Source organism: Saccoglossus kowalevskii, chromosome 13 (genome assembly GCF_978046115.1).
Source record: "Saccoglossus kowalevskii chromosome 13, keSacKowa6.1, whole genome shotgun sequence".
In the NCBI taxonomy this organism is placed as follows: domain Eukaryota; kingdom Metazoa; phylum Hemichordata; class Enteropneusta; family Harrimaniidae; genus Saccoglossus; species Saccoglossus kowalevskii.
Genome location: NC_140653.1, coordinates 14,908,209 through 14,923,602, shown reverse-complemented (window position 1 = coordinate 14,923,602; position 15,394 = coordinate 14,908,209). Strand labels below are relative to the sequence as shown.

General features: G+C 38.2%; 1 protein-coding gene across 1 annotated transcript; it reads right to left on the bottom strand.

Moving 5' to 3' along the window:
• Nucleotides 1–2,940: 2,940 nt before the first annotated feature.
• LOC100368772 (E3 ubiquitin-protein ligase Midline-1) lies at nt 2,941–8,698 on the bottom strand. The gene is made up of 5 exons (XM_002732526.4): nt 8,269–8,698; nt 4,690–4,785; nt 4,175–4,408; nt 3,978–4,000; nt 2,941–3,686 (listed from the first exon to the last, which is right to left on the bottom strand). The coding sequence occupies exons 1-5, from the start codon at nt 8,515–8,517 to the stop codon at nt 3,407–3,409; spliced, it is 882 nt and encodes a 293-aa protein (XP_002732572.2). The 5' UTR covers nt 8,518–8,698; the 3' UTR covers nt 2,941–3,406.
• Nucleotides 8,699–15,394: the final 6,696 nt, after the last annotated feature.

Sequence of the window (15,394 nt, the reverse complement as noted above, 5' to 3'; positions counted from 1 at the left end):
TGCTCTTTCAAATTTCGCCAAAGCCTTGCCTATATTTTACCTATATCTGCAGAATAAATCAAAACTACACAAATTGACTCCATTTATGAACAATTAACTGTTGGCAAAATTTAGGCAAGAAAGTCTGGTTGTGAAAAAAAAGCAGACATACCGGGTAAGCGGTTTGAATGAGAACCGGGCACATCGGTGTCTGATTGGCGAGCAATTAAGTGATCCATATGGGATTACTTCAAGTTTGTATTCATAGTTTTTTTTTCTCCCGGTGGTTCTCCAATGAAAATGTTACTACGTTCGCAACACCGTGTTGAGGCGACGTGATTTACGTCACTGCCTAGCAAACTTTCAGTCCGACACTTGGTGGCGCTATTGTGAAAATGCATTTTGGTTTCGCGTGTAACCATACAATGATATTGTTCACGGTGCTACAACACTGGAGCAAGAAAGCACGATCATTAATTAGAATTTTAGATTAGAATAATTGAGCATTTTTGTAATCTTCAATTGTGGATACACTGAAAAATTATAATTCTTTAATTATTCTTATTGTAGACATCAATCATCAGAGTGGATTTTCCAACCAAACCAAAAATGCAACAGTAACTTGTACGACGTAATGCATTCATTATATAAATTAAATGTTATTTAGTAAAGACTTTTATTGTATAAAGCCCTGAAATTTAAAGTTTGACACGTTTCTTTTAACTCGTATTTTGCATTGAAATATATCGAACGGAGACAATAGACCACTTACCCGGAATATACGGCGCATACATGACTAACATCTTCGTATTTACATTATTAAAAAAATAGCGGGCATCGTGCTTGCACCACAGTCTCGCTACTTCCCGTAACGTGGTCTATTCATTTCTAAGACGTCTGAATAAGTTCCGACATTTTTGTCACACGTGCCATTAACCTGTGTTGCTTACAACCCATGTTTTTACCACATATGCTTTCTGATTCATTGGTACATGACGTGCTGAACACCTCCAAATGTATAAACATTCATTTATTTTCTGTATTTATACAGATAATCACAGATTAGTACCTGTTGGTCCTTGCAAATATCCGGCCATTATTTTGTTTCGCCGCGAGTGGCGCCTTTCACATGCCGTTTATATCTTCAATAAATTCTCATTCTCATGAAATCCTGCAGAACATAAGTATATATTATGTTATCTCAAGTTCAATAATTTTGACACTATCTATACGGGAATCCCTTATGTTATCATAACACCACGTACGCACAGTTGGTTCACATCATGAGGTATCCTCGGGGTGGAGCTACGTCACAGACGTTCCACGTTGCTAAGACGCGCACCACTGTACATGCATTTCTATGGGCTCTGTGCGCGCTGCTGTGGAACACTGGTCGAGCCGGTGAAAATTCGAGAAAACAAACTCAACTTTGAAGTAATCTCGAACAATCAAATTTATATATGTTACACACGTAGGGCTAATCTTGTTGCACTGTTCAGAGGACTCTCAACAATCACCCCAAAGTACCGTTTTCTGCGAGTTTTGGGCCTTTGTTTTCACCGCCGCGGGTTGCCAGGCGATGAAAATGCCCGGATGTCCGCCCCCGAGGATTGCTGCAGTATTGTTTAAGATCAACAACTTGCATGTCTAGGCATAGACCTTAAAAATACATTATTTTTTAAGGTTTAGGGTAGACATTATAAACATATATTAAGATTGTTTACTAACTGTGGCAACTACGCAATGTTTGACCGTGGGGCACATCCATGGCATTCGCGTGATCGTGCAGCGAGAGTTATATGGTAGAGTTTGTAAGATTTTGTGAGAGGAGGAGAGAAGTGGACAGCGAGGCGTGACCCCAGCTGACGGTTTGGATGAATAAAGCTGGACTATCTGTAATGAACTAACTTATGTGTATTTCTTTGGGGTACGACTCGGAAACTGGGCTCTTCATGTGTAAGTCATTGCACGCTCGCCTGAGTCCCCTCACCTCGACGCTCCTTTCACAAAGCATGGATCGGTGATAATCACAAAGAATGTGACCAGTGTTAAATGAATATTTCCTATATACAAAATAAATGTTTAGGATATACGAACTCAAATCCTGTTCATTAATTACGCCCTCTCGTGGCGACAGGGTTGGGTCATGGATCATTACGCCACGTACACGTCAGAACAGAATGTTTGATTTTGAGCCACAGACCAAAATCAGCAGACCATTGCAAGTTTCATGATCACGTGATATTTTTGTCAGAGTACTTAGTATGTAACCAAAGCCGCCATTTTGTAATGTTAGTGTGCTGTCGTAGTTTATTTAACACCAACATCGTGAATATCGATCGTACAAAGCAATGGCTAAAATATCTCAATATATGATTGTTTTATTGCATCCATGTTTTGTTCAACAACATGACACGATTGTGTTGATTATACGTAAATCATAAAATGTTGCTAATCTAATAATTATAATCTCCCGTAATTAAAGCGGGGCGTCAGATGGCCATAGCGTGTTATTGTTTACAAATAAGCGTCTACCCATGAGCCTTTGCGTTTTTAGCGTGTGTTATCGTCGCCTGGGACTCAATTTCCGCGCGTGCGCAGGTGACGACCCTCCCGCTTTAACGTGCTGGCGTTATTGTTGAAGTATTGCGCGTGATTGCCTTTACACATTGAGATACAAACACTCTACCATACAAATCTAGTGACCTCGTGCTATGTATTGCTATTGAAACATCGTACAAGAAAAAGTGACGAAATCCAATCAGGACTCTGTAATTGTGTCAGGTTTTGGAACAAAATCATAGAAAAAATATAGACAAAATCTTAACACAAGCAAAATTAAGAGACAACAGAACGAGAACAGTGCTACTTTAGCTATCAGGCACTAACGTTGAATCTCATCATCTACTCTCGCGAGATCTTTGTGCAATCAAAATCAACCAACAGACACACAATCCATAATTATCATTTTCAAGCACAATCAACGCCAAATTGATTTTATTTACATATATATATTCAACTTTGCACCACCCTTTGACTGCAGCCTGTAACACTATATGTCTGTTTAAATGTAAATATACACTAATCTTAATATGAAAGACCATTGGTTGAAATATTTTACAATATTTATACAAAACTTAGTATAACCTACATACATATAAAATAGAACATACTTGCTTCAATATTAATACACGCAATGTGAAGACAGTGGCGCTTTAAGCAATAATTGACACATTGATGTTGTTTTTGCGAACTAATATTTGTCATGGTAACACAATTTGCTTGTGTCTTGTGTGTTTTGTTCGACACCCACCCATCTAATTAGCTACAGAAAAGAACGAAACAGTTAAAAAAAATAAACCTAACAATTTTTACAAATAACAAGTATTACAAATATGCATTTCTGACATGTGCATTTATAATATATTTAAGAGTTTTCTTCGGCTAGTCCAGTCCAATCTCCTTTTTTCTCTCCATCCTCTTCATTTTCGTTTTTATTTCCATCTTTGTTTTCATCTGCCAATTCAGTCCATTCTCCCTTTTCCTTCTCGTCTTCCTCACCGCCCTCTTCCTCTCCTTCGTCTTCAACTTCTTCAAGGTCAAGCTGCTCTAACTGTTCTTTGGTGCTGCTGAAGTCTACTTTGTAATTGATTTTTTCATCTATTTCTGGATTCAGTTCTGGGTAGGATTCCTTGGCATCGTCAATACTGAAATGTGTAGATTGTGGAGCACTTCAATTACGTGACTAAAACACATTACTATAGTTGTATGGGAGTGAAAATATTAGTTGTTGGCGGTGGGGTGTTGTTGTTGTTGTTCATTTTAATCCAGCATGATTACTCAATCTAATATGTATAGCAATTGAATTATGCATGTTGTCACAGAGGGACAATGCACATTGTAAGAGAATCCACGAATTTCATCGTCGCGCGAAAAATATCTCGGGGGGGGGGGAATAGAAACACCTGTCTTCGGAATCATCAACAATATAAACTTACCTCCCATTAATTGAATCTGCTTTCTGTGGGAAAAGAAATAAAACACGTCAATGATTGCGAATTATGGTCGACAACAAAATTTGCACTCAAACAATACATGAACATGTTTGCGCCTCTAACTTTCAGTGAGAGAAGACATTTCATGAAATATTTTTTATGGTTTATTTCTGAACTGTCCGTCAACAAGTCTTACTCACCGTTATTAATGTGTCCTGGGGCATTCGTTCCAGAGCTCTGTTGGTTCGGATGACAACAGCGAGTCCTTTGCTTCTAGCTTGTTGACAGCTTCGCATTTGTGTCTGCAAAGTTCGTAATTTTCGCGCCTGCGCATCGTCCACTTTCCCCAACATGACTCTTCGTCTTCTCTCTATAATTAAGATGAGGGCGTCGCACTCCTGGTTGATATCGTTACGCACATGTGATGCATTGACCTGCAAGGGCCAGAAAAACGCAAATATTAAAACCATATCTAAGTGATCTCAAAACTTTGACAATACATGCTAGCCAAACTAAATGAGTGTGATAAACAGTACTTTACACAGCAGTCAGAAATATTTTTGTTCAAGTCGTGTTCTTGCCTGGGATTGGAAGGGGTATCTCGAAAAATAGTGCCCAGCTAATTGATTTGTCGGGTGTGAACGATTTTTTTGAACACTAATTGTAAATCATGTTTAAGATATTGAAACGCAAAAAACAATAATTCTCTCTTTACCTTAGTCTTTTCTCCAATAACGTTCAATCTCTTCATAAAGTCTTCAAGTTTTCTGTTCTCACGTTCCAAATCTTCCAAATTCTTTATTATTTCGCTCTGAGTTTAAGAAGACGGGTAAAACAATAATTAATACGTAAAAAAATAAACTACATATAAATATAAAAGTCTGAATATGCATAGTCTGCTAGCAGCACGACTGCGATATTACTGTGTTACTAAAGTATATTGGTACAGTTTTATTGTTTTTTCTGACAACTCGGTATCGGATTTTTCATTTTGTCAATACTTATGATACTACTCTTGTTTATTACAATAAATACACCCATCGCGACAATTCGGTCTAATAATCGCTGTTATCAGAACGTTGGCCAAAGCCAACACCGCAACCTTTAACTTTATTCAACTCAATCTCAGCAAAAGCATTACGATAGTGAGACACTCTAGGATACTGACATAAACCCCGCCCTCTAAAGTTGCTGTAGCCGATCACATGGTAAGGCATCATCATATTCGAACATTGATCACAAAATCACAAAATCTTCCGTCAACATTATTAATAATACATGGTGTAACCTCTGAGATTAGTTTGTATCTACCAACCGCTGCGCGAACCCGGGAGGTCACTTTCCGAAAGTTGTATGTCAAGATTACAGTTGTACAAATAGTTACACGTGGTTAAAGCACGGTGGTCGTCGCGCAGCGCGTGTCCGAATTTCATGTAAATAAACAATGTATTTTACACGCGTTGTATACGTCGCTATGAGTCCCATATCGAACAGGACGCGGCACGACGACTGTCGCCCTTTAAGTGTACAAAGTACACGCACTGCGTGCAAACCAAATAGCTAATTATGTAGTACGGAGTGACAGAATAGTGAAATCGAGGTAGTCTCAGACCACTAGCTTGAATAGGTGATCAGAGAATGTACGTATACGCGCACAATAATCACGACAACGCCCCATGCTAATTTGCCCTCACATGCTCATACCAAGACTTGCTTGCAGTTTGTTGCGATGGATTGAAGCTCGTAAATCAGACAGCGACGGCTTGCTGTACTCAGTCCATCTTGCTTGCGAGATGTGGCGTGAAACTCCCACAGCAAGTCGGCGAGCTCAACGACTGTCTGCCGTGGAGTATTTTTTTCATTTCTTGCATTTTCGAGCACATTTAACTGGGATTCGTCGAGCTACGTTTATTTACGCGTTGGACGTCGGTATCGGGTTTTTCTCGCGAAGTTGGGATTGGCCAGACGACGTTATGGCGGGAATGACATTTTTCATGTGAACTAAGAACAAACTATTATTTTTCATATAGCTCAGAGTTACATTTTCAGTTTTAATTTTAATCGTTTTCACTCCATAATTTTCCTTATTATTAAATACCCGTCTCTTTATTTGTTTCCCGAATTCAACATTTTATTTCCATGCATTCTATTTGATGCTCAATAATGCAATACTATATCGCGAATAATCTGTGGAAATGACATTGACAATGCTATAATATAATTAGATATAACAATGACACATAGAATAATGTCCATGACGTCACAACTTGAAAAGATGTTGGTTATCTGAGAATATTCCAAAATAAAATGTTATAAGTGTACGCTGAGAATAGCGCCCCCTCACGGCCAGCCAGTGCAACATAACAAGATACGTCAATCCATGGAACTAGTATTATATTAGCTGAGCAGTCCAACAGCTATACCATATTTATTTGTACGTCTTATGTGCACTCTGGTTTGGTATCGTTAATATCTATGTGTCTCATGTTCACATTAATACTGAATTTTATTAAAACTGTAATACTATACTAAACCAATAGTGTAATATTCCTAGATATTAATACACCAATCACTATGGTAACGGGATATTCATACTGTGAAACAACGTAGTTCTTGGTGGGCATAAAACAAATATTTAAATCACGAATTAGTTCAATGCAGATTTTGATGAACAATGTCGATACTGTGCGCCCACTGTTGTGACTAACGTTTACTGGCATACAGTCAGTTACTGACAGATGTGCCTCTGTTTACACGGGAAATGAGGTCACGATGCCGTCTCCATAGTGACACGCAATGTACATAGAAGGTTGACCCAGTGAGGTCGTCGACGTCATAACATATATTTACTGCGATGCGCCACGTCATTTGAGTCTTACATGACATGACATAACACAAACGGACTAATGGATAACAACTACATTAATACGTGGAGAATTCGTGTAATATATTATACACAGAATATACGTATGTTTTAAAAATTATAAATTTATAAGCAAAATACCCTGAAAAAAATATCGGAACATATTCAGATATATCTAAAACAAATCCAGTGTTCGATATTTTCAAGTAGCTTAGCTGTCGGGGCAATATCAACAACGATTACACTCAAACAGGTCTTCCGTGATCTTGATTCGCAACAACTCAAAGCGTGGCTAAGATAATTAAATAAATTATAGAATTAATACCATTAGTTAATTAACTCTAAATTAAAACAGTCCTTGTTATTCTTTATACATTTAATTAAATGTATTTAAACGTATATGTATGTACATGAAAAAAAAAATGGCGTGTGTTGAAGACGATAGAAGGCGATTCACGGTCTGGTTCAGACAATGGTACTCCATTAGTCTCACGGCCGTCGGCTCCGTCGTAGCATATTGAATTGAATCGAGGTGTTTGTATACGTCATTACGTGAATCATAGTAAATTGCAGAGACTACCGCCATTTTCTGTCATGGTGGTTCCAAGTGTGTACTACTTAAAGTTATTTAGGCTAACAGCTAGTGACAACTACTGGTAATATACGAGACAAATTACACCACACCAACTAGGTCAGTGTGTTTTACTTGATTATCACGACAATTAATTATAAATTAAGTCAGAAATGCTGACAGGGGGATTAGCGGTACTCCCTGAACAAACACGCATAGATACCGACGGACGGTGATCAATGTGCCACCCAGATAAGTGGGACAATCACTTTATCGCGGCTGGCGCACTCTAAATTTACAAATCAGATTTTGATTTGTGTTGACCTCAAGTGAACCCTTAAATTATTTATAGCTCAAACCCTACTCGTTCTGTTGTTCATCGCTTCGTCTGCTCGTAAAAGCCCCACGCACTTGCAGCGCGACAACTAATCGAAGGCGTCAATAATTCGATCCCCCAGGTGAGATGGTATAAGCTGATCCGGTGAAACTAACACCGGCGTATTTCTAGGGGTCCGTGACACGGTGTACGCCAGCGCATACGTAATTTTAAAGGCGTGGGCATATTTTTATCCCTATTGTTACCATGCGTCCACTGGACTTACGGCAAGCGGACACGGGTAAATAGGTTCGTGTCCATTCAATGTGTCTATTGTAATAATCTTGGCTGTATTTCAATACACAGAGTGTACAATAGATAGAAAGACATCTCAAGGCGAAATGTAAAAAAAAAACACCATAGCTGTCAGCGTTATATAAATCTGTTATATTGGTATTTTATTTTCGTTTTAGTTTTGGTACTGATTGTTGGTACTCTCAGCGACTCTGGGCCACCCAAAACCACAACGATCGGTCACTCTTACCTTCTTTTCGTGGTACTGCCTACGTTTCTCGGCCAACTCTTCTTGTGGGTTTTTCTTTTTATCGCCTTTCTTGTTCAAAGCTTGATGTTCGACGCCCTTGTTGCACTCAGGGCAGTGGAATTCCTGGGCACCGGCATCGTCTCCCTTCTTCTTGATGTCGTCTTCGCATTTGTTGCACAGGTCATGTTTACAGGTTAACTCTAATTTCTTCTTCTGCGAGTCTCCGCAATGCACGCACGTAAATGACATGTTGGAGTTTTAGCTAACCGGGTAACCACGAAAAACAAGCCTTGAGAAAAAAGGTTTGAACTTCCTAGAATTTCCACACGAATTATTTAAAATTATACTCTATATCGTGAACTACGGTTAAATTACACGTTGTGGCATTGGATTGCTGTTAGTCAGTATATGTTTCGGAAATCCACCTGGTTACTATGTCACCACCCGGGGGAAACACCTATAGTTACTGCGCGATTAAAAACACAGGTAAGTGTAATTGATTTGAATTCATTATTTTGTTTTTTTACCGGGCATAACCCGATGAGTTTTACTTGGAATTGTAGTTATTAATGCTTATCTAACATTTTTCAATATAATATGAAGTTATTTTTTTCTTATAATGCCCCCAGAAAAATATAAATAGAGTTGTGCCCCCGGAGCACGCCCTAAGCACAAGAAAAAAGCAGCGCGAAGCGCGCGGGGCTGCACACGATCTCTTCTAGCTCAGACCGGGTATTAAATCTTCGCTGTAATAATCCCCATTTATTCAGAAATAAGACTAAAACAAATTAAATTCTTCACAACACATGGATTATGTAATATATCCGATTGCTGCTCCGTAACTCGACACCGCCTGCATGATCCCACGAAATGCTGTGACATCTCATATGATATTTTTCTGAGCGCTCGCTACGATCAGGACCTTTATTATTAAATTGCACAATAAATCAATATAACTGTTAACATCATGTCTGTTACGCTTTTAATAAAATTGCTCAATTTGAATTATTAGAAAATTTAAATATTTCTTCAATTACGCCTTTAGTAAAAAAAGTCGATTCTTACGAGCAGGCTAAGGGGGCCGACTTACAACAACTCGTCTCCAAGCAACGACTGTATATAAAGATACGAATGAGGGAGGCGTGATGCCGCCATTGCGAATATCAGGCCCTCAAAGACGGTTCCCCATGACTGGACTCTGCTAAATTGCAGTACATTAGCGTGAAGATATGTTTATTATACGCATATAAACTCCTGGCGTCGAAGTACAATGGTCGGCGACCAGTCTCGATTGTCTTGGCGTTTATATTCAAATTTGAATGTCAGATATTCACGTGCGCTTTCTTATAATGTATTTTTGGGAGGTGCTCTCAAAGCACCTACGCCACCAAGACTAATTTTACACTTTTTTCCAATTGTAAAGCAGTATTGAAAAAAGAAACCAATCTAAAAAAAAAAATCAAAACGTTGAATAGCAGAGCTTGTTGAGTCTACGATTGAAAATTTACTCAGTCTGCATGCAGCTCTTCTTTGCCAAGGTTAACAATTTTGATTTATATTATAATATTCTGACGTCACTGCCGCTACGATTGACCCGGGGAACTGCACGTGTACAATACACCAACCAGTCTCATACTGCATTGTAACGCAAATTCAACTATGCTGGCCTCTGCATGTGGTCTGATACCGCTATGGGCGAACACAACATACAACGTATGGTACCTGAAGACAGAATACAAGGCTCCACTCAGCCATGTGTGTAAAGACTTATGTTTAGAAATAGTTTAAATATAGTTTCCAAAGTGGCTATAACTCAATGTATAAGGAAAACTCGTATTGATTTGAATAAATATTTGATTTTTTAGAAGCGTGGACTGAAACTGAGACGGGAAGCCGTGCTTTGCGGATATGCGGTCCGCGCCCTGATACTGATGCATATACGCTCATCTAATTACTTAAATATGCCCCAAGTCAGTTTTATGTTATTAACTGATTCCGGAGGAAACTAATGTCTGAAATTGAAATGATAATATGAAGTACAATATGGAGACAATTCAGGCTGGTGATCAGACAGGGTGCGCATAAAATCACCAGATTAACAATTACGCAACGGAGCATGCCTAAGATGTTCCGCTGCATCTTATCCGGTTACTATGGTAACACAGACGTGGATGGAGAACATTTACTAGGTATTTCGTTTGTTTGAGAACTATGTAATTTATAATTCCAGAAATATGAATTGCTTCAACTTCACCGTGCCACAGACCGGTGCCATTATGTGGTTAAAGGTTTTATTCCTATGCCATGTCATATACTATTTGACAGACCCAGTCCTGACCCCCGTACACATGTCATGTAACATCCCTTTTCGCGGACCCAATCATTCCAATTAACAACTAATGAAATGTCTAATTTCACGGACTCAGTCATGCTCGCAATGTCCAGGTCATGTAATATCCCATTCTACGGACCCAGGCTCTAATATTAAAGGGCGGTAACCATCGCTTCCGAGTCCTCTTCGATATTGTTTACTTTAAATTCATAAACGTGCTGCGCGACGACCACCACTCTTTAAATTCAAGTCCAGTACGATACTTCTCCGTAATTCATACTTGTGCTGTGAAATGCGTGCCAATAAGCGTCACTGAGTCGAGCATCGCACGAGTACAGGAAGATTGTATATAATTTGCATACTACTAGTACATCGTGACATCGTATATGATACCATAATTCACTGACCGGTCAGCGCTCCAAACTAAACTACTGTCAACTCACGAATGACATATTACCGATAATGTTCCAAACATCCTGCTTAACATCGCAAAAAGCTCACCAATTCCGGAAATAACTTTATTATTAAAACATATCAGGAAAATTGCCAACGGCTACTATTTGTAGCTTAATCCTTATTACTATACAGATCGTGACACACAGCACTATGAGTTTTTTGTCATCATAATTGGTCTTTCCAGAGCAAGGTAACTCACCAAGAAAACAACATAGTAGGGTACCATGGAAGAACTGAAATCAGGACCAAGTTAAACCCAGACGTACGGCATCAGGCTGACACAACCACAACATGAGCAGAGCTTTCAAATTTCAACGTTAGTGCGCTCCTGACAATTTCAGGAATTTTTATCATCAATGATCATTTTTATCTGACAAAGATGAGATGGAAAGCTTAGTAGAGATTATCGAGAACTTTATGTTGCATGCATGGAAACATCTACGAGACGAAGAGAAGAACAAAAGAAGAAGAAAAGACCTTTCGATTTTTCCAGGCTCATAGGATAGCAAATCCCAGTCTCTACTGCTGGTGGTTGGATTCGAACCCACACACCTTTCTATTCCATAGCATTGCTTCAGTTCACTCAGAATTACAAAATAAATAAATAAATAAATAAAATTTATTTTCTGTGTCAAAGAAAATTCTTGTTCCACAATGTGGAAACGTAGACGTAAACGTAGATGTATCACCACCACATCGAGACAAATTGCTGGCGAGAGTCTATATGTTGTCACGTGATTTAAGAAACCAATGATGCCCAAAGATCTGTGCTAATATGTCGCACATTGGAAGATATAAACTTCGGGAAGTAAGATAACAGTACAACTGTGTAAATTTCTTTTTTTGTTTATTTTCCTTCGGTATTTTAAAAGTATTTTTTAACTATTTTTGTTTAATACTGAATCTTGATAAAAAAAACATCAGATTTATCGTAAATCATTATTGTTTTATCTGGAAAACCAGCAATATTCGTTCAATGAAAAACTGAATACACGATTTTTTTATTAGATTAGATTGAAGTGAATTTGACACGCATGCGCATTTGAGTTGTGCACTATCTGATTTCAACTTTGCACATGGTATTGTGTGGTACAACATGATAATATACTGCAGAGAGGGAAATATTTACTAGGTTATAAATTCACTGGTTTGTGAAGAAAATAATATATTCTATTGTTAATTTTTCATATCAACTGGGTTTTAATTTTAAATTATCGCATTTAGTTACCAGTGAAGTAAGCGAAAATGAAACCCGGCGAATAATTAAGCCGTATATATGAACATCGTTTTGAAGTGGAAAAAAAGCTAATAGACACTTTCAGTAATACGCTTTAGTTGGAGGTATATCTATTTCGTGCAATGACCGATTTGGTGAAAACTTGGCTCAAAGTCAAGGCAATATTGGTCCTATTTGTATATTATTTCTTTTTTGTTAATGTCGTAGGCGCTCTGAGATGAATTCACAAGCAGCTTAATAGGCACTGACAAACATGTGAATCAATCAGTGGACTAGTAGATCGGCTCGTTGATTGTACCGGCACAGGATGAAACAGACGGGCGCACGTTGCACAAATGCAACTCTTAAAACTCTAGGAAAGTGAACTGGTCTAGTGACTCGGATGGTGAACTATAATGCTGAATTCCTATTATCATGGAATGGAACAAAAAACGTCTATGACATTCTTGTGCGACAATAAACTTGATTTATGACTTATAATAACTGAAATACTGAATGAATGAACAGAGAAGGCAGGGTGTGTCGGGTATCTGTACCATCGCCTATTGTGGCTGGCTCAGAATACTCAGTTCATTGTCGCTTTAACATAATAACTCACTGCAGACAAATGCATCAGGCTTACTCATTGAAGAAGATTTCTTCGCAAAAATAAAGTTGTTGTCAACATAACAAAGCACACTCTTGAAATATCTGTGAAATACGCGCCAGATCATAGCATTTAGTTAAACCATGGTCAATAACAAGCACCTGCCAACCGAATTTGTATTGTCATCATCATTATGGGAGTACCCCCCGCACGTTTTGCTTTGCGTGACAGAGGAAGTGAAAACAACAAAATGACCACCAGCCGGCCATTTTGAATCGAACACTCACCTGCAATCAAATTTGTATTTTCACCGTACCAAACTAATTGAAATCGACCCATTTACGAACATATACAGCATTGGGATTGATTTAGCTTTATTTTATGTTCAAAATGGCGATGTGTTATCCAATCAAAAATTTAATTGACGTGCATGTGTACAGGATTTGTATTGTCTTTGTATCTGTCATGCATGTCCAAAAATTGGCTCTGGACGGTACATAAAATGTACATGGACCAAAAAGTCATATTCTGATAGGAAACTATCAACCTACCGTACTAAGGAAGACAGTAACTTAAAGAGCGGCGGTCGTTGCGCCGCGTCCAGCTCGACATGGGACTCATAGCGACGTATACAACGTATGTAAAATATAATGTTTGCGCTGCGTGACGACTGCTGCCCTTTTAAAATGCTGGCTCCAACTTCGGAAAACCACTCTTATAATAATATAAGGTAATGGTTGCCAAGAGGTAATATTCATTCAAACAATCTCACAATGAGTTGGTTGAATGTATTCAGGCGTGTGGTGACATATGCAACATTTGTACCTATTTTTCTATTTGAGTTATAATATAATATCAAAGCAATCGTACTTTTCAAGTAAAAAATATCACTTTTTACAAAAAATATTCATCAAAATTAGAGAATTGAAGATATTATAACGAGACGAACATAACTAAGCGAGATCTACATAAGGTACATATACACCAAAGCAATTAGTCTTGTAGTTTTCAAGAAGAAGTCGAAAAACTTGACATGGACGACGACACCAGACAATCACTTATATGATGAGCTTCGCTCGACAAAGTTGACTGCCTGAGCGGAGCTAAAACATTCTAAAAACACTACACCCTGCAGATTGTATGTGTCAAAAGTAGGTCGGGTCACATGACTATTAAAACTATACCAATATTTAAATTACCAAATTTCCATAATAATACTTTACATTTTTAGCTCATTGTCGGCAAAGTGTTTTTTTTTACCACCGATACGTCAAGTAATAATAATCATGTATAACTTTAGTATGCAAGTATACCTGTCCCGAACGCCTCCATTCATCACGTCCTGTCTAGCACTGTTTCATGGAATGAGGATCTAAGAACTCATTCCACTTCTTGATTCAATAGAATACTGATGGAAAGTATTGAACCCGTCCCTCGTGCATGCCAACAAATTTTAGAAAATTCACCATTATGCTTTACTCATATTCAACTAACACAATAAATTCTGAAATCAATTTCCTTCCCACAGGACAGATGCACTTCACGCAAAATAAATTGTTAATTTCAACCAAACTATGAATGTCAAACTATGATTTATGCTAAAATGAGTATACAAATATTTGTTACCATAAACTCGTTACGAAATGTATGTCGCACGCGATACACTAAACTGAGGGAAAACATCTGGTCTGTTTACTTGTCTAGAACTTATTTTTTATCAGAAACTCCGTACGAAATGTACGTTGTGTGACGTAACATTACAGGAGCGAAACGTCGGACGCGATACACTAAACTGAGGGAAAACATCTGTTCTGTTTACTTGTCTAGAACTTATTTTTTATCAGAAACTCCGTACGAAATGTACGTTGTGTGACGTAACATTACAGGAGCGAAACGTCGGACGCGATACACTAAACTGAGGGAAAACATCTGTTCTATTTACATGTCTAGATGGGAAAGAAACATTAAACACTAATTTCACTCCAATAAATGTCCTACAATATCCGTTTGAATTGTTTTCTGTGGAAACATAGTACTTCTGGCTTGAACGTTTTTGACAGCCATATAACACAAAGCACGTTGCCGAATAATAATAAGGTTAGTCATTTATTTGTATAATCTAGTGCCGTACATTTCTGATATACATCAAGCACATTTTAGTCTAATTAACCTAAAATTTAATTCAGGTATAGGACAGGAAACTAAAGTTCAGTTCGAATATGCAGATGAGTCATATGCAAATCTGCGTTGTACAGTGATAAGTAACTTGTATCGAACCACGATACCCTACTGTTTGGAATTCGGTTATGAAAAGTTCATAGTAGTGTCAAAACATCGTGTGCGATTCGACAAACGTGAAACTATTTTCACGCTTCACAATGGTAGAGCAAGGTCACAGAACGTTTTATGTTGCCACTTCACCATGCATTTCTGCGCGAGTTGCTGTGGAATGCCAGTCGAAGACCCGGTGAAAACAGCCAAGTAGAGAAAAATAGGCAATCCTGAAGAACAATAC

Coding starts and splice junctions, on each gene's coding strand:
- LOC100368772 (XM_002732526.4), bottom strand. CDS start 8,517: ATGTCATTTACGTGCGTGCATTGCGGAGACTCGCAGAAGAAGAAATTA. Junction 4,409..4,689: donor TTATTGGAGAAAAGACTAAG/GTAAAGAGAGAA, acceptor TGGCCCTTGCAG/GTCAATGCATCACATGTGCG. Junction 4,001..4,174: donor CCCAGGACACATTAATAACG/GTGAGTAAGACT, acceptor CTTTTCCCACAG/AAAGCAGATTCAATTAATGG.